Genomic DNA, 19198 nt, shown 5'->3' with positions numbered 1-19198 from the left:
GCACCATGGAATGCCTTATCCATCTCCTCTGGCATCTTGGTCACCTCCCAGAGCAGCCAGGGAATGAGTGTGCTGGGTCATCCCTGTGCCTGGAGGTGCTGTGGGTGTACTCAGTGCAGAGTGGGATGTTCTGGATACAGCCCTGGGATTAGGGGCCAGATAAAATTCCCTAAATTCCCTAAAACTGCCAGGTGTAGCTCTTCCCACACCAGAACCTGGCAGGCACTGGGTTACCCCAGGGGTGACAAATGAGTCAACAAAGGTGAGGGAGGAAGTCACTGTCGGAGCAGGGAATTCCACTGGGATCTTGCATTTCCTTCCTCGGCATGAGAGTGTTTTTCAGCTGTAAAAAACAGCTCCAGCAGAAGCAGCAGCCCCTCAGTGAGACCCTTTAGCTCTGGAGAGAGGCCAGCAGGGGAGATGCCAAGGCTGGTGATGGATGAGGGCACTGCCCATCAGCACACAGGGCTGGGCAGGGGGGTTGTAGTGCTGGGCAATCTCCTGGTGCTCAAAGAGTTTTGGCAGCAGCTCCTCGAGTCAAACCCACCTGGCAGTTCCAGCAGTAATTGGAAAGATTTGTCTTCCTTAAACATCCCGGTTTCAGCAGGATTTGGGAGCGTGGCTGGGAGCTGGAGCCTGCAGGAAGGATCTCAAGGACTTTGTGTTGAGAGAGAAATAAGGTAAATGCTGGAGGCTTTAAGACAGCTGCTGTAAATCTTCCCCACCCCATTGCCAGCATGGAACTATTCTGTTATTTCTGCTAAAAAATTAGAATTCTTATCAGGAGGACAGAACCTGAGAGGAGAAAAAAACCCATCCCTCCCCAAATCCCTTCTTCCAGGCAGGGGGGATGTAGAAGATAACAAGAAAAACAATTTAGAGGGACTTTTAGCTCAAGTGTGTCCCTTCTTCTGCAGGTTTTGCCAGAGTTTTGATGCTGGGAGAGGGAAGGGCACATTCCTGCTTGGAGTCAGGGGTTCTGGAACTGATTTAATTGTACTGAGGGCTCCAAAGCCTTTCCCCAGGAGAGCTGGAGGGATCTTCATATTCAGCTCCCCAGGCATTGCTGCCTACCCTAATCCCTCCTCTCCATGAAGTCATTTTTTAGCCTAATTACAACCATTACAAGGTAAACTATCTCCTCTAATTACCCCTCAGGGCCATCACCCACCTTCTGAGGCTCTCAGTGCACATCTTTTATTCAAACCCCTGATTTAGTCTGGTTTTCCCCTCTAAATCTCAACACCTGGGACAGGCTGCTCCTTCAATAAGCCAGAGCAAAAGATGGAAAAGCCCATGAACCTCACCCTGGGGACCAAGTCCAGCCAGTTATTGGGCTCCTAAAACGTGTCTTTTACGCCGTGAAACATAAAAGGAATGATCCTCCAGCTGGAAAAGAACAGAAATAAAGATAAAGAGAAGGTCGTTTCCCATCTCCCAGCTCAGAGGAGCCTCTGTTAGTTATAAGCACTATTTCCAGCAATAAAATATAGGTGTGGATTGGGGCAGACTTGCCTTGGTGTGATGTGGGAGCTGTGCCAGACAGACTTTAAGGTGCAGGGGGTTGTTCAGGGCTGGGTTAGAGGTTCATGGCTTTATTTCTGACTATTCCTCAAATCTACCCTTTGGATCCCCATCCCAGGCTGGAAATAAGAGTATTTTCCGGGCTTTGCTTCCTGATTTCCTGCCTTTCCAGGTGTGCAGCTGCTTAGCACCAAGCAAGGGCTTTGCATCTTGGTCCCAGGGTGATAAATCCTGGCTCTTTATACCCAGAGCTTTCCCAAAGCCCCTTGTCAGAGCCAGCTCTGGGGCTGGGCTGGTGCGTGATCCCATTAAATCTCCCTTTAAAATTAGCTGCCAGTCTGAAAAAAAAAAAAAAAGGAACCAAATCAGCTTTTCTCCTCCTCCTGCAGTGGCTGAGCCCTCTTGATTCCTGCAGAGAGAGGCTTTTTAAGACACATTTCCCAGTTTTTGGGAGCAGGAACGACGACGTTGTGCTGAGCTGCACTAAGAGCGTCCTGAGAGGGGCTTCCCACGTGTCTGGGCTTGGGAGTGCTGAGTCAGCCAAAGCAATCCTGCAAAAAGGCAATGCCAGCGGGAGGTTTTCTCCACAAAATGTGGTGGTTGGGTTATTTAGGCCAGGCTGTTCGTTTGCTGTGGGCTCGTGGCCGAGGGGAACATGTTTTCTGGCTGTGAGAGAACTGGGATCGTTCAGCCTGGAGAAGAAAAAGATTTGGGGTGACCTGATTGTGGCTTTCCAGGACCTGAAGGAAGCCTAAAGAAACATGGAAAAAGACTGTTTACAAGGGTATGTAGTGACAGGACAAGGAAGTAGGTTTAGATTGGATATTAGAAAGAAATTATTCACTGGGGAAAGTGAGTCCCTGGCACAGGTTGCCCGGAGAAGCTGTGGCTGCCCCTGGATCCCTGGAAGTGTCCAAGGCCAGGTTGGAGGGGGCTTGGAGCAACCTGGGCTGGTGGAAGGTGTCCCTGCCCATGGCAAGGGGTGGCACTGGATGGGCTTTAAGGTCCCTTCAAACCCAAATCATTCTGGGATTCTCTGAAATCTGACACTAAAGTCTGGGGGGAGCCAGGACTGAGCTCCCTAAATGACTCAGAAGGCAGCACATGATGGATGATCACAATTAAAACAAGAGTGTCTGGATGGAGGAGGGTGGAGAACCCCCTCCCTGGCTTAGCCTCCAGGTTGTGGCTGTGTCTGACTGCCAAGGGAAAGGAGCTGCAGTGGTTTCCATGGGCGTGTGAGCCCAGAGCTGCTGGTCTGGGGGGTTCACACCCTTTCTCCTGGGGTGAGCTGGCCACAGTCCCTGTCTCAGCCGTGGTCCCTGTTGTGCCTCAGAGCCAGGGATGCTCCGGGATGCAGGGGCGTGTTTCCATGGCAATTGCTGAGACTAATGAATGAGGGTTGTTTGCTCATGAATGGGAGCTGTGCAGAAGCTGGCACAGGACACGCTGTGCCCTCACCCTCCAGTCGGGTCCCAAGGGAGGGCAGGATCCCCCAGAGCAGGGCAGTGCCCTTCAGTTCCCACTGCTCCTCACTTTGGAGGGATCCCCCTCAGTTTTCCCTGCTTTCCTGGCTCTTTTGGGCCAGCCTGGTGTTGTAACAACCCTCTCCAGACCTTCTGTTGTGCTTGGGGAGGCTGCAGCATCCCCCCATGCCCTGCACCAGACCACGGCACCGAGGCCTGGATGGACACACTGGAAATTACATTTTTAAGGGCTGATCCCACGGGGAAAAATAAACTCCTGCTGCCTTTGGCTCCCCTTTCCCTGGCTGGTTTTTGCAGCTGCATCTCGGGGGCATCTCCCAAACCTCTCCCAGAGGGGCTGGGATCAGATAATGGTTCTTCCCCAAGCAGCTGCTCCCGGCCACGCCACGGGCACAGCACATTAAGGGGAGATGAAAAGCGCGCTGAAAATGGCAATTTCTGCCAACTTGGCAGTAAAAATTTAAGAGGCTTCAATTAAGCAACAGGTTGGAAAGATGGAGCAATATCGTTTAATAGGGCTCTAGTGGGCCTTGGAGACTCATCCCCTCGTAACGCTTGCATGGGACAGAGAGCAGCAGCTACCAGGAACTGCAGCATCCAAAGTGTAATTACAGAGGCAGGAAAATGGGACTCAGGTCTGGCAGTGATTGCTCAGAAGCCCCTGTTTCCACTCAGGGCTTAGGCAGTGGGATTGGAAAATGAGGAGCAATTAAATAACTCAATTTCTGTGTTATAAGAGGGTACCAGGGTGGGGAGGCCCTGGCACAGGTTGCCCAGAGAAGCTGTGGCTGCCCCTGGATCCCTGGAATGTCCAAGGCCAGGTTGGACAACCTGGGCTAGTGGAAGGTGTCCCTGCCCATGGCAGGGGGTGGCACTGGATGATCCTCAAGGTTCCTCCCAACCCAGACCATTCCAGGTCTGCCCTTGCCTTTTTTGTGGCTCTGCAGGAGGTTTCAGTATTGCTGTTTGATTTGCAAAAGGATTTCCAAAGAAACAGGGACCCAGAGCATCCTGGAACTCCAAAGTCTCATTTTCCTTCTGGTGTCCAATCACCTCCAGCACCCAGGAACCCGTGGGCTGTGCAACATCCCCGAGCTCTGCTCAGGGGGAGCTTCCAGGGGGAGCTTCCAGGTCCTGGAAGGGTTAAGCTCTTGTCCTTAAAAGTCAATTCTGTAGTGCTTGTGTGAAGAGAGCAAATGGGAAGGAACACTGGCAAAGGGAGATGGTAAATAGGGAACTTCCAGCATCATTAACTGGGAGCCGGTGCCAGCGAGCCATGTGTGCACTGGGTTTCTCATTTTACAAGTGCTAAAGCTGCCTGGGATTGGAATTCTATTAAGTTGATGATGTTTGATGTCTCATTAAAGAACGGAGCTTCCTGGTTATTATTTCATTTGGAGCAAATGCTCCCCATCGGCGGTTTGGGATGTTCAGGGAGGGGCTGGAATCCCTCCTGAGGGTCAGGTGGGGACCCACATGTGGAGGAGGCAGGAGAGGGGCTGAGTGGAGCAGAGTTGATGCTGGATACGTCCCCAAGGCTGGATTCATGGCACAGCCCAGCTGCAAACGGAGCAGGGAAAGGTTTTTCCTCCAGAGGGTGGTCGGGCACTGAAAAGGCTCCTCAGGGCTCCCCAAGGCTGCCAGAGCTCCAGGAGTGTTTGGACAACACTCTCAGGGACAGGGTGGGATTGTTGGGGTGTCTGTGCCAGGCCAGGAGTTGGGCTGGATGATCCTTGTGGGTCCCTCCCAGTTTGGGATATTCTGGAATTCCATAAAACTGCCCCGGCCTTGTGCTGGGAAATCTCCGCTTCATTTCCGCACGTTTCTCTATTAGATAAAACTAAACATGCAGAAAAAAAACAGAGATAGCACTTAAAATTAATTGAAGAGAAGAGCTCTGTGGCTGCAGACAGAGCTCTGTGGCTGCAGACAGATGCTGGCAGCTCCCAGGAGGCCCCGTGCCAGGAGCAGCGTGCCAAGGGCAGCAGCGTGGCCAGGGAAGGGGCAGAGCTGTGCTGATCACCCCCCCTCACCCTGATCTGCTTCCCCTCCACCTTTGCCAAGAGCATCTCCTCTTTTCCTTGCGTTTCAGGCGAGCAGGATCCATCCTGCTCTCGAGGAGACGAGCCAATTTGTTCCTTTTCCTCTCGGCAGGTTCGTAACCGATTTTCGGAATCCCTGAGAGCCGGGATCAGGGGGGTTTAAAAAGCATTTAATTCATTAATTAATGACTTAACGATTGCAAAAGTGCGAGGACGTGGGTCTGTCAGCCTCAATTAGAGGCTGAGCCTGGGTTTCTGTGAGCATGAGCCAGCACAGTGCTGGGGAGGGGCAGGTGCCCTTGGAAAGCTGCCATGGCAGCCGAGCAGAATTAGATCCTGCAGGAGCTGAGGGCAGGAACTGTCCCTGCTGCCTTCACCCCTGCCTTGCCTGCTGCTTTTATGTGGGTTTTTTACCTTTTGGTGGCTGTGAGGGTGGGGAGGCCCTGGCACAGGTTGCCCAGAGAAGCTGTGGCTGCCCCTGGATCCCTGGAAGTGTCCAAGGCCAGGTTGGACGGGGCTTGGAGCAACCTGGGCTGGTGGAAGGTGTCCCTGCCCGTGGCAGGGGGTGGCACTGGATGGGCTTTGAGGTCCCTCTCAACCCAAACCACTCTGTGATTTTTGAAGGGTAAGAGCATTTCAGAGGGTTCCTGGCAGTCAGTGCTACCTGAGGGTGCTGCTGCTGTGGCTCCAAACACAGAGAGGAACTGAGCAGCTGCCTTCAAAGACAACTGGAAATAAAAGGTCAGGACAGGAGTTGACACATCAAGGACTTGGTACATTGATGTCTGTTCATCAAAACCACCTAGAGAAGGCAAAGGGAGCTTTCCTGAGAAGAAACTACCTCTAGATGTTGAGGCATGATGTAGGAGATGGGGCTCCCCTATTCCCTGCAGATTCCCATCCCTACTGAGGTGTTTTTTCCCTCCAGTGAGGTCCCTTATTCACTGGCTGAGGGAGGACTTGTGGAAGCTCAGTCTCTGCCCCCCCTCCATCCTGTGCTGAGCCCGTCACCGACACTCAGAACAGAATTTAAAGGGCTTAAAAGATTTGTGTGTGTGGCTGTGCTTGGAAAGGAGCTGATACCATCTGAGCCCACGGTTATTTATTCTCCTTTATCACACAACGTGCAACATATGGGCCCCTTTCTGCGCCGCCGATGACTAAACGATGGCATCTGGTGCTCCTTTATATCACAAGTGTAAAGCAAATGAGAAGAGATCCCTTCAGCCAACCCTCTGCTATTGTCACAAACACTCTCGGGGTGGTTTCGTTCCAAGGTGCTGCTTTGCCGACTCTCGGAACGGTCTCGTTCGGAGCCAGGCGTGTTTCTCGGAGGGTGAATTTCTAGGGATTGGTTTCCTTTTTTGCTTTAATGCCCCAGCTGGTCCCTGCAGATGGGATCCCACGTCACCTGCTGCATCCTCACACCTGACAGGGCTGTTGGCTGCTCCTCAGACGGGACCTGCCGAGCGGAGACGGGCGCGTGTTGCTCCCGACAGCTGAGTAGCTCCTGGTTGCTGTTGCTTCTCAAAGCAGCTTGAGCAGCAGATTTTGGGAATGCCAGAGCTCACAGAAACATAGAACAGAATCATAGAGTCATGGAATCATAGAATCATAGAACAGAATCGTGGGAATAAGACCTCCAAGATCATCAGCCTCTGACAGAATCCCAGCCATTCCCACTAAAAAAACCCCACATATCACAAACTGCCGCTTGTTTTTTGAACACTTCAAGGCTGGTGACCCCCCCTCTCCTTGGGCAGCCTGGTCAGTGCCAGGCCACTCTTTCAGTGAAGAAATTTTCCCTGATATCCAACCTGAACCTTCCCTGGCACAACCTGAGGCTGTTTCCTCTCCTCCTGTCCCTTGTTCCCTGGGAGCAGAGCCCGATTCCCCCTGGCCTCACCCTCCTGTCAGGGAGTTGAAGAGGGAAATAAGGAAATAAGGTCCCCCCTGAGCCTCCTTTTCTCCAGACTCTCATGTCCCTCATCCAGCAGCCCATGGGCCAATACCAGCCCTGGCCTGACCAGCATCCTGACCAGGGGCTAGAGGTGCTGAGCAGCCCTTGCAGATCTGCTGGGGCTGAACATCAACTGCAGAGTTTTCTGTCTCATTGGCACTTGAGGAATGAGGCCCCATCCCTGGAAGTGTCCAAGGCCAGGTTGGACGGGGCCTGGAGCAACCTGGGCTAGTGGAAGGTGTCCCTGCTCATGGCAGGGGGTGGGGCTGGGTGGTCCTTAAGGTCCCTTCCAACCCAAACCATTCCATGGTTCTGTGCTCTGTTAGGAACTGGGAACCAGAACAGTGCCCATAGGCACAGCAACAAAAGTGCTGGAATTAGCAAACCACTCTGGATTCCTGGATGGGAACTGTTCAGGGCAGAATTGTCCTTAGAGAAGGAATTACTTTGGCTTGGCTGAGCTGGGAGCTTGTCCAGCCCCACAGGGCAAGATCACCCTCAGAAGCCTGGGATCTTCCCCAGACTCTCCTGTAGCTTCCAGGTGTTGTGCTGCTCCAAGGCAGACTGTCCCCATCCCCTGCTGTCCTCACCATGGGATGTGTCCATCCCAACATCTCATCTTCCTCTTCCTGGCTGCAATTTAAGTCCATTCTGTTTTTTTAACACCTGGGTGGTTCCTAAGTCAAAGGAGAAGCTTTACCAGCACCACAGGCTGGTGAACATCTTCTCCCAGGTGCTTTGGAGACCCGGAGCTCTGCTCCCACTGGAGGTCTCAAGGAGGGCTCCAACAGCTCCCCCCATGATGGATTTGTCACAGTTATCTCAGCCTGAAGGATTCCTGGGGTTGTTATTTATCCGGCAGGATCTGCCCCCTCTTCATGGACCATCTCTTTTATCCTCCCTTTCCCACACATCTCCAGGAGAAACCAACCCAATCCTTGCCACAGGTCCCGGGCTCACAGTCCATCAACATATGTTTACTTATTTATTTTAGGACGTGATTAATGTTACTACATTTGCCGGAGGAATGTTTTTGTTCTGCCAACGTGCCTTGCCAGCACAAAACGTTCCGTGTTTGGAGCAAAGCACAGCAAATTGGCCTCTGCTTTCAAACACAAGGGAGGGCTGGGGGATGCTATTTTCTGCTCTCCAGCAAGAGGAGTGCAGAGAATTGAGCAAAGATAAAGAGAAACAGAGACTGCTACCAGGCTGCAGACGGGAGAGGAACAAGGTAGATTGGCCAGAGAGAGACTGTTTTTCCTCCTGCATGTTCTGGACTCCTAGTGAAGGTTTCTGGGGGGGATTTTGTGGAGGTTTTGTGGTATCTTTGTGGTTTTAAATAAAGCAGTAACAGCAGAGGGTTTGCATTGCACTGGCCCAGAGCACAGCAACTTCTGAGGTGGTGGGCAAATGAGGGAGAGGAGGACACGTTCCCCATCTTCATGGGGTGCCAGGAGAGTGGATACTGTGGATATGGGTCCACGGGGAGAGTGGGTGTTTGGAAAGGGCCATGATTGACTTCTCTGCCTTCTCTGAGGAGGCAGCAAAGTGCTGCCCTGCACCACCTCCCATGGCAGCACCACGCTGGGCACAGCCATCCCTCTGTGGGGAGCACTGAGGTTTGGAGGCTTCTTCTGCAGCAGAGCTTGCTAAAGATCCTCACTTGGCCAAAGTCCTGCTGTGGCCTTCCCTTGCTCGGTCCCCTCCTTAAAAACACCATAAAACTGTGCTCTGGGGGCTCCCCTGGGGCAAGAGGAGGGAGTTGCCGTGCCCACTGCTCGCTGCTGGTCCTGTGGTGGGTTGGCTTTGGTTGGATGTCAGACACCCACCAAAACTGCTCTGTCACTGCCCTTCCCAGCTGGACAGGGGAGAGAAAATACAGGGAAAGGTTCCTGAGTTAAGGACAGGGAGAGATCACTCAGCGATTGCCGTCATGGGCAAAACACTCAGCTGGGGGATAGTAATTCCATTTATCAGCAACACAATCAGAGGGGCATAATGAGGAGTAAAATAAATCCTAAAAACACCTTCCCCCACCCCTCCCTCCCTCCCGGGCTCTGCCTCCTCCGCGCCAGCGGCGCAGAGAGACTGGAATGGGGGACACGGTCAGTTCATCCCACCTTGTTCGGCCACTGCTCAGGGACAGGAGCCAGAGTCCTTTCCCTGCTCCAGCACAGGCTTCCCACAGTTCACAGCCTCCTTCAGGCATCCACCTGCTGCAGCGTGGGCTCCTCCACAGGCTGCAGGTGCATCTCTGCACCCCCATGGTCCTCCCTGGGCTGCAGGGGCACAGCTGCCTCAGCAGGGTCTTCACTAGGGGCTGCAGGGGAATCTCAGCTCCAGAGCCTGGAGCACCTCCTGCCCCTGCTTCTCTGACCTTGGTGTCTGCAGAGCTGTTCCCCTCACAGATTCTCACTCTACTCTGGCTGCAACCACATCTGTGCAATAACATTTCTTTTTTCCTTCTTAAGTGTGTTATCCCTCAGTTGGGAGGGATTGGCTCAGTTGCCTCAGCCTTGGCCAGAGGCGTGTCCGTCCTGCAGCCGGCTGGCCTTGGGTCAGTTGGACACGGGGGAAGCTTCCTGCAGCTTCTCACAGCAGCCACCCCTGTAGCTCCCTCTCTGCCACCAAAAGCTGGCCACACAAGCCCAGCCCGGGTCCCCGGTGCCCCCTGACACCCCTCCTCCTCCCTGTCTTGCAGCTGACGTACCTGCCTCCGCCTTGGGGTGAATGTCGCTCGTCGGAAATGGGCTTAGACTTCTTTCCCGTTTACAGCATCACGGCCTGCAGGATCGACTGCGAGACCCGCTACATCGTGGAGAACTGCAACTGCAAAATGGTCCACATGCCAGGTCAGTGCTGGGGGCTGGCACACCCCCAGAGATTGGGTAGAACACGGTGCAAATAATGCCCAGGTTGTGGGTTTGGTCCCTGTAGGGACCATTCACTCGATGATCCTCGTAGGTCCCTTCCAGCTCAGAATATGCTGTGCCAGGGGAGGTTTAGGTTGGAGATTAGGAAGAATTTCTTTCCAGAGAGGGTGCTCAGCCATTGGAATGGGCTGCCCAGGGAAGGGGTGGATTCTCCGTCCCTGGAGGTGTTTAAGGACAGACTGGATGTGGCATCAGTGCCATGGGCTGGGAACCACGGCGGGGTTGGATCAAGGGTTGGACTTGATGATCTCAGAGGTCCCTTCCAACCCAGCTGATTCTATGATTCCATGATTCAGCAGGAGCTCGGGTTAAAGGAGGTGGGAATACCTTTCCCTAAGGAAAGATGGATGCCAGTAGCCTTGTTGGAATGTCCTGAAAGGGGGACAAGGCGTGGCAGAGGGACTTGGGTTTGATTTCCTCTTGTAGAATCATTAAGGTTGGAAGAGACCTCCAAGATCATCAAGTCCAACCTTATTTCCAGAGTCGTGGAATATTCTGAGTCAGAAGGGACTCACAAGGATCATCGAGTCCAACTCTTGAGTGAATGGCCCATGGAGGGGATTGAATCCATGACCCTGGTGTTATTAGCACCAAGTTTTTATTAATTATTTTATTAATTATTTAGCCCCAGTTGACACCCCCTGGGTGGTGTTTCCAGCAGCCCCCTCCTCGTTTCGCAGTGGCAGGCAGAGGTGGAGACCAGCTAGGGTCACTTGGCTAAAGGGAGAGGTCCCTGTGTCCCCAGGGAGAGCCTGGTGGTCCCCATGTGATGGACATGTCCTTTCCCTGCAGGGGATGCTCCCTTCTGTACCCCGGAGCAGTACAAGGAGTGCGCGGAGCCCGCGCTCGGTGAGTACCACGAGGGATCCCTGGTGCCACGGGTGCCCCAGCTGGAGGCACTTCCAGCATCCTGGATCCTCCTGGATCCTCCTGGCTGGCAGCACCGGGGGGGATCTGGAGCAGCTGCAACTCAGAGAGGGGTTTTGATGAGACCCAACTTTTTGGGAAGGTCTGGGTGCACCCTGGGATAAACTTACTCCTGGTCCTACCTGGGGCGTGGGGCTCCATCAGCACAAAACCCTTGGGATCATGGGCACCCTGGGAGCACCTCTAGGTTTGGGGTTGAGATCAAGGGACCCATTTAAAGTCTGGATTTAGTTCCCCAAGCAGATGCTGGTGTAGCCTCCAGCAAAAGGCCTCTCTCCAAGATGGTGAGAAGTGGGATGAACTGGGAGAGAAATGCCCAGGAGTGACCTCTGGAGCAGAGCATAACAACCTCTGCTCCCACATCTGCTCCCTGCCCCTAACTCCATGAGATGTAACCCTGTGACCTTCTGCAGGTTTGCTTGCTGAGAAGGACAGCAACTACTGCATCTGCAGGACACCCTGCAACCTGACCAGGTACAACAAAGAGCTCTCCATGGTCAAGATCCCCAGCAAGACCTCGGCCAAGTACCTGGAGAAGAAGTTCAATAAGTCAGAAAAATACATCTCGTGAGTGTTGCCCAAAACTGATCTCCTTTGCTTTATGGGGGAAGTGTCTGTAAAGCCCCATTAGCTCAAACCAGCCCTGGCTGATCCATCCCTAACACAGGGAGGAGAAGGGACAAACCCTGAAAGAAATGAGGTGTAGGTCTCTTTCTTCTTAGTAGACGTGTCTCCAGACGATCTGTGTTCCTTCCCTAGGCTTGTCCTCGTGAGCAAAGCCCATTCCCACCAAAAAAAGTGCAAAAACTCCTCTTCCTTTGACAGGGAAGGCCAGACTTGCTGGCCCTGTTGGAGGTATGGCTGCTCTCTGCTGAACTCTGGGCTGAGAACTTGGACTTCTTCCAGTCCTGGGCACTTCATTGCCTTGTGTAGGCAGTGAGAGTTATTCCATGTTATTCCATATCCTTTGGATTCTTGCTGTTATCATGGAATCAAAGAATCCCAGATTGGTTTGGGTTGGAAGGGACTTTAAAGCCCATCCAGTGCCAGTCCCTGCCATGGGCAGGGACACCTTCCACTAGCCCAGGTTGCTCCAAGCCCCGTCCAACCTGGCCTTGGACATTCCAGGGATCCAGGGGCAGCCACAGCTTCTCTGGGCAGCCTGTGCCAGGGCCTCCCCACCCTCACAGGGAGGAATTGTCATTAAAGTAAAGAGTTATCAGCAAAGTGAGATCCAGAGCTCAGATCCTGAAATATCTCGGGGGAAAATTTTCCAGCTCTCCTGAGGCTTCCAGAGCCCTGATGGTACCCTGTGGTCTTGGTCTGCATGAGGTCCAGGTGCTGTGGGTTGCTGAGGGTCCCAGAGAGAGAAACAATCAGGACAGGGAGAGGAATAAAGCCCCAAAGTCCCATTTTTTTCCCTTATCCCAAAGCACTGGTGGCTGCTGGGCTGATGCTGTTTTCTTCTTTCCACAGAGAGAATATTCTTGTGCTGGACATATTTTTTGAAGCACTCAACTACGAGACAATTGAGCAGAAGAAAGCCTATGAAGTGGCAGCCTTACTTGGTAAGGGGGGGTCAGGGGGCAGTTTGGAGCCTGTGGGAGTCCATGTGTGTGTGGGACAGACGGATGCTCCGAGTGGGTGCACAGCTCATGGAAAATCCCAGCACGGTCCCAACACCTTCCTTGCCAGCACACTTTCAACCCCATCTCTTACTTCCCTTTCACCATCAAGCCATCCCAGGAATGTCCCAGGGACCACATCCAGTCTGTGTCCATGAAGAGCTGCTCCATCTTCATCCCTGCTTGCTCCCAGCACCCCATTATTTGGGAATCCCGGGCTGAGCAGGCGCTGGGTGCTCTCTGTGGTGCCCCCCATATGCTGGAAGGGCAGTGTGTGGAGAAGAGCAGCTCAAAACCATCTACCCATCACCTCTTCCCTGCTCCAAATCCATCCTCCTTCCCAGCCAGGCCAGCCAGACCCCTCTTTGCCTTTGCCTGATGGAGGAGGTGGAGGAGACGTTGGGTTGCTCAGCCTCAAACTGAGGCTTTGTGGGTGCCAGGTACAGGTTTGGGTCCTTGGGTCCCGCTGGGTTTGGGGGTGTTCAGTCAGGAGAAGCAAGTATGGTCTGTGCCCACACTCAACCTTGCAGCCTCCCTGTGTGCCATCCCAAATCCCTGGATCCCTGGAGTGCAGGGAGTGATCAGCACCTTAGAAAGTTCATCCTGGGTTCTGGACACCCCAGGATGGGGACACTGAGGGAAGCAGTGCCCCATGGGGTGCCCCCCCTGCACACATGGCCCTGCCAAATGGACGTGGTGTGAGCCCTCCTGCCCCTGCTGTGGGTTCCAGTGAGGATGAGGAGGCTGGTGATGAAGCCTCTTTGACACAAACCTCTTAACTTGTAGGACCTCACATGACCCTCCTTGCCAGGGCACCGGGGCTTTGGGCAGAGCCTCCTCTTCCCACAGCCCTCAGCCCCTGTGGAACCAGCATTTTGCCCCCAAACTCTTCTCTCCCTCTTTCCTCTCTGTCTCATGGACCCCCCCCAGCAAAGGTCCCTTCACCCCTCCACCCACGGGTGCCTTTGCTCTGGGCTGCAGCTGATCCATGGGTGTTTTGGAGCAAAATCCATGGGATTTGTCCTCCCTGAAGCCACGGTTTGGCAGAGCAGCACAGCTCATGTCAGCACTTGTCTTCCCAGCACATTCCTGGAAGCCTCCTTTCCCCGTGGTTCCTCCTCCCCAGCCCTGGGGGACTCAAGCACAAGCCTTGAGATGCTTCCCTAAAAAAACCCAGGCCGCCTCCCTTTCCTCCCTTTGGCAGGTTTGGGTTTTTTGGGGGGCTCTGGGGACATAACCTAATTCTGCTCCAGCATCTTCCTCCTTCCCCTGCCCAGTTTGGGAATTGGGTGTTGGGATTCCTGGGATGAAGCCTGCTGTCTGACTGGCAGATGGCTTCCTTGGATGCCAGTGTGTGGCACTGCATCCTCGTTAGGCTCCCAGCTGATGGCCTCGTTAGCAGGAGAAAAGTGCTTTGGTGGCCAACGAGGTCCTTCCTGGGATGCTGTTCATGGCCTTGGAGCTGCTGGGCTTTCTGGGGGTGCATTTCCCCACTCTTTTAGGGGTGGCAGCACCACGGCTTCGGGATTAAAGGAGGTGGGAGTACCTTTCCCTAAGGCAAGAAGGATGCTGATAGCCTTTCTGAATCGGGGCAGGACACGGAAGAGAGACACGGGCGTGCTTTCCCCTTGTGGAATCATTGAAAGACCTCCAAGATCATCCAGTCCAACCTTGTTTAGCCCCAGCTGACACCCCTGGGTGGTGTTTCCCTGGGTGGTGTTTCCCTGGGTGGTGTTTCCAGGAGCCCCCTCCTCGTTTTGCAAGGAAAGGCCCCCATGGCAGGGGAAGGTGGGGACCAGCTGGGGTTCACTTGGCTAAAGGGAGGTTCCTTGTGGTCCGTGGTCACAGGCTCTGGGAGTGTTGTTGTCTCTCCTAGGTGACATTGGAGGCCAGATGGGGCTGTTTATCGGTGCTAGCATCCTCACCATCCTAGAGCTCTTCGATTATATATACGAGGTAAGGCCCTTGTCCTGCCAACTGAGTCCTTGGAAGGGTCTGGGCTTGCCAGCCTTGGTGCCAGGCTGGAGCCTCCATGCCCCGTTTGCCCACGTGGATTATCAGTTTTAATTAATAATAGCATATAATTAAGGCTCTACAGTAGTGGGTTGTGAGTGTGAAGTGTGGTGAGGAGGTTCCTGGGTTGGGTTGGGCCCACCCAGTGCCACCCCCTGCCATGGGCAGGGACACCTTCCACCAGCCCAGGTTGCTCCAAGCCCCATCCAGCCTGGCCTTGGACACTTCCAGGGATCCAGGGGCAGCCACAGCTTCTCTGGGCAACCTGTACCAGGGCCTCCCAGGAAAGGATTTGCTCCCCATATCCCATCTAAACCTACTCTCTTTCAGTTTAAAGCCATACAAGGAGGCTGCAAACACTTATGGAGAAAAGTTCCCAGCAAATTTGGTACATCCCAACTCAGGATCCTTTGTCCTTGTGCCTGGAAAATTTTTCCTCCTAATTCAGCTCATATTCTTGTTCTCTGGGAGTTTCAGAGCAAGGGATTTGGGGCCTTGCCCCCACATATCCAATATCTCACACCTGCCCAGTCCAGCTCTCCCATAGCCCTGTCCTTGTCCTGTACCATGATGGGACCAGGGATTTTTAATCCCAGGGGATATTGCAGCTGTGAGCTCCCTGGGACATCTTGAAAAACCCCTTAATGTTATTAAAGTTGGGATGCTGACTTTATTTCTTAAGGCAGTCCCTCCCCCTCCCAGCCCCTTGTGGGCAGCTCTCAGCACTTGGCAGTGTAATTCAGCATTGAAATATATTGAAAATTACAAGCATAAAGCTCATAATGGCAAAAAAAACCCTGTGCCTCAGTTTGTAGCTCAGCTGAATGCACAAATATTTCATTAAAATCCCCTACTCCCAGCTTTCTTGTTTTTTTTTTTTTTTTTTTCCATAAGAAGTTAATAAGAAACCTTGCAAAGTTTGGATTTTTCTTCTCTGTTTTACTGCTTTATTTGACATCTGCTTATAAACTTGTCAAATGGTTTCCTTTTGCTATTTTTTTTTTCTTTTGTTCTTCTTTTTTGGGCAAACACGGCCCAAGACTCATCCTGGCCCCTTGGAGAGGCTCCCTCTGCCCACCTGGGGATGCACCAGCAGGTTCAACCTGGCTGTTCCCTACGTGGGGCATCTTCATGCTCACCTGGCACAGACGTTTCACCCACACCAGACAGGGAGAAAAAGAATAAAAATGTCTTAAAAATGCCTATTTTACACAGTTGATCTGCTCAGGGCTTCCCAAAGAGGGGGTTTCAAAAGCAGACTGAAAACCATTTTCAGCCAAAGCATTTGGAAACTCTTGAGATTTCCAGCAAACAGCTACAGCTTATTTTTCTGGTGGATTAGCCAAAGGTGGGTGAAATATTGACCCTAAAGATGCTTTTTTTGTATCATTCACTTGGAAAAACCCTCCTCGTGGTCCTGCCCCGGGGCAGAGTCGTGTTCCTGGGCTCCTGGAGGTCCTGAATTCCCCCCAGCAGCCCTGAATACCAGCCAGCATCCACCTCCCTTCCTTAGGAACTGACCCAGTTTTTCATGTTTTTAGCTTGCTTCTTGGGTTTTTTTTCTCTTTTCCCCCAGTGGAAGTTTTCCAGAAAAACACTCACTTTTCAACCTTTCTGGGATCTCCCTTGAAATTTCCTTCTCAGCAGCAGCTGCCAGGGAAATAAAGTGGCTGTGAAGGGAAAAGGAGCTCAGGGAGCTGGGAGCTTTCAACAAAGCCCCAGATGGATTTCAAAAATGGAGTTTGGGTTGGTTGGGTTTTTTTTCCCACGTGAAGAATTCAGTTTTGACACGTGGAGTGGCTTTAACATGGAATCACAAATGGTTTGAGTTGGAAGGGACATTAAGGATCATCCAGTGCCACCCCCTGCCATGGGCAGGGACACCTTCCACCAGCCCAGGTTGCTCAAAGCCCCGTCCAACCTGGCCTTGGACACTTCCAGGGATCCAGGGGCAGCCACAGCTTCTCTGGGCAACCTCTGGCCTCCCCACCCTCACAGGAAGGAGTTTCTTCTCAGTATCCCATCTATCCCTGCCCTCTGGCAGTGGGAAGCCATTCCCTGTGTCCTGTCCCTCCATCCCTTGTCCCCAGTCCCTCTCCAGCTCTCCTGGAGCCCCTTTAGGCCCTGGAAGGGGTTCTGGGGTCTCCCTGGATCCTTCTCTTCTCCAGGTGAACCCCCCCAGCTCTCCCAGCCTGGCTCCAGAGCTGAGAGGCTCCAGCCTTTGGAGCATCTCCCTGTCTCCTTCTGCATATCCTTTGCAGAGTATCCCCCAAACCCATCCTGTTCCCTGTGCCCTCGGAGCCGTTGGATGAGGCCAGCGCAGATCTCCTGCCCGTCCTTCCCACCGTAACCCAACCTCCCTCTTTCCGCAGCTGATCAAGGAGAAATTATTAGACCTACTTGGGAAGGAGGAAGAGGAGGGGAGCCATGATGAAAACGTGGTAAGGAGCCCCCCTGGGAGGCAAGAGGAGACCCCCCCGCGCTCGGCTCCGTGCGGACGCTCCGGTTGTTTCCCAGAGGATTGACGCTGCCATGGCTCGGCCTGAGGAAGGAGCCGGCGGTCGGGGAGGGCCAGGGAGCATCCAGCAGCCCTGGGATAACCCTGTCCCCTGCTGTCCCATCCGCAGAGCACTTGTGATCCCATGCCAAACCATTCGGAAACCATCAGCCACACTGTGAACGTGCCGCTCCAGGCCACGCTGGGAACGCTGGAGGAGATCGCCTGCTGACACTGGACTGCTCCACAGGGCCAACACCCAAGGAAGGAAAACTGCACAGGAAAGCAGGGACCCAGCTCAGGTTTGCAACGGGGGAAAAAAAAAATAATAATAAAAAAAAAAAATAAAAATAAATAAATAAAAATTTAAAAAAAAAAAAAAAAAAAAGGAAGAAACCGCTATGCATTAAAATAATATAAATATATATATTATATATATACTCTGCCAAAACCAAGCGAGAGGCGCCTTGGACTTGACTCGTGTTGTCCTTTCCTCTGTGTGGGGGGGTTTGTCTTCAAGATGTGAAGGCAGCAGCTCATTTTTGAACTGTACCAAGCAGAGACCACCACCACCACCACCAAACCCAAAAGCGAAGCCCCGCCATCCCCACAAACTGCCAAATGTACAAAGCACTTGCATGCCAGGTCTTTTTATGGCAGCATATTCCTATCTGTCTTTATAAGCTCTGTTCCTCTTTGCAGTCTCTGATTTTCACTACCAGAAGGAAATGGCCCAGCCATCCCCTGAAATCACCATTACTAACGTCGTAGGCTGAAAATTAGAATAAAGAAACAAAAAGTCGCAGCTCTCGGATTCTTCTTACGTTCTTGTCCTTCGTGTCAGTCTGTGATGAATCTTAAGCTAAGCCAGGCCTCCCCAGGCCGGGCCACCACCGTCACCCCAAGGTGAGCATCCCTGGAGAGGGGCCGGAGCGGGGGCTCCCGGTGGATCTGCTGTGTCCTGCTCCTCCGTCTGCAGTGCCTGGATAGTCCGTGTGTGGTGGGTGGGCACGGGGCGGGGGGGGGAGGGCTTTATTTTAGTTTATTTTAATTATTTTTTTTGGTTTTATATTTTTTTTAATTATTTTTTTTCATTACCTTTCCCGTTAATGGATTCTGTGCTTTCTCCTCGTTCTCATGACTGATATTAAAGCTGGTCTTGTGGAAATGGCCAGGCTGTGTCATGTCTGCCTTGCCCCCCCCACACACCCTCGAAGCTGGAGCCCCTGGCGCAGTCTCAGCACCAGGACAAGCCCATTGTGGGAGCTCATCCCATTCCTCAGCCCTTTTCCCCTTCCAGCACATCCTCACACAGCTCTCGATGGGGTGGGTGTGATGCCATGGCCACGTCCACCACAAGTCACCCAAATCTGCTCCATCACCAAAGCCTGGAGTCCATCCCAAGCTCAGGCTCCCCAGCAGTGCTCCCAGCTTTCCCAAGAACGTGGCTCTTGGCTTTTCCTCCAGCAGCCAGGCTGGGGATCCTCTCTGGCTGCTGCAAAAGCTTTTCCCTACTCAGCAGGGTCCTCCTTCAATTAAACATGAGCTGAGGCAGCAAAGAGCCCCAGGGACACATCCCACGGGCTGTTTGCCTGCAGTCCCCTCCTCCCTGCCTCCCTCTGCAGCACCAGGGACTCTGCAGCCCCTCAGCATTTCCCTCCCTTAGGCAAAAGTGGTTTTCTCCCTTAGGCAAAAATGTCAAAAAAAACAATACCTTGTCTCAGACATCAAGGAGCAGCAGAGAGGTTTCAGTCCAGTCCTCTCCAAGCTGGCAGAGAAGGGCTTGAGGGATGTGTGCTGAGATGTGTGGCCTCCAAAGGGTTTACTCCAAGAGTCGTTTCCATGCACAGAAAATTTTCCACTTTGCAGTTTATTAAATCTCCATTAAAAGATTTTGGTTGAGTCATTGGAAGTCTGCTGGAGCTCGATGAGGTGGGACACCACAGGATGCCCAGGGGTGCTGGGAAGAGTTTTGCTAATTCCAGCTATAGAGGAAAACCACTTGGACAGGGGGGTTGGCATGAGGGTGGGTGGCATCTCTGGTTGCTCCTGAGGAGCACATCCTCCAAAGGACTTGCTGAAGAGCTCGTTTTGTGTTCCCAGTTTTCAGTATCTCCCAAGACCTGGACTCTGGCCATGTGTTCATTATCCATGGGATGTCCCACAGCCACCCATCTGCTGGAAACAAGT

General features: G+C 52.9%; 1 protein-coding gene across 1 annotated transcript in view; it reads left to right on the top strand.

Annotated features, from left to right (window-relative positions):
• Window positions 1-18005, top strand: part of LOC108506739 (acid-sensing ion channel 2) — a gene marked incomplete at its 5' end in the record, with an annotated part of 63758 nt that extends 45753 nt beyond the window's left edge. The window contains 8 exons of the mRNA XM_017834073.1: window positions 9715-9865; window positions 10739-10795; window positions 11287-11440; window positions 12350-12441; window positions 14375-14454; window positions 16884-16952; window positions 17139-17310; window positions 17711-18005. Of these exons, the coding sequence (XP_017689562.1) occupies window positions 9715-9865; window positions 10739-10795; window positions 11287-11440; window positions 12350-12441; window positions 14375-14454; window positions 16884-16952; window positions 17139-17240 (705 nt within the window). The remainder of the gene's footprint in view (window positions 1-9714; window positions 9866-10738; window positions 10796-11286; window positions 11441-12349; window positions 12442-14374; window positions 14455-16883; window positions 16953-17138; window positions 17311-17710) is intronic.
• Between the last annotated feature and the right edge of the window lie 1193 nt (window positions 18006-19198).

The sequence above is a fragment of the Lepidothrix coronata genome, unplaced genomic scaffold (genome assembly GCF_001604755.1).
Source record: "Lepidothrix coronata isolate B3197 unplaced genomic scaffold, Lepidothrix_coronata-1.0 Scaffold229, whole genome shotgun sequence".
Taxonomy (NCBI): domain Eukaryota; kingdom Metazoa; phylum Chordata; class Aves; order Passeriformes; family Pipridae; genus Lepidothrix; species Lepidothrix coronata.
The sequence above is the reverse complement of the archived record's forward strand: the minus strand, read 5'-3'. Positions and strand labels throughout refer to the sequence as shown.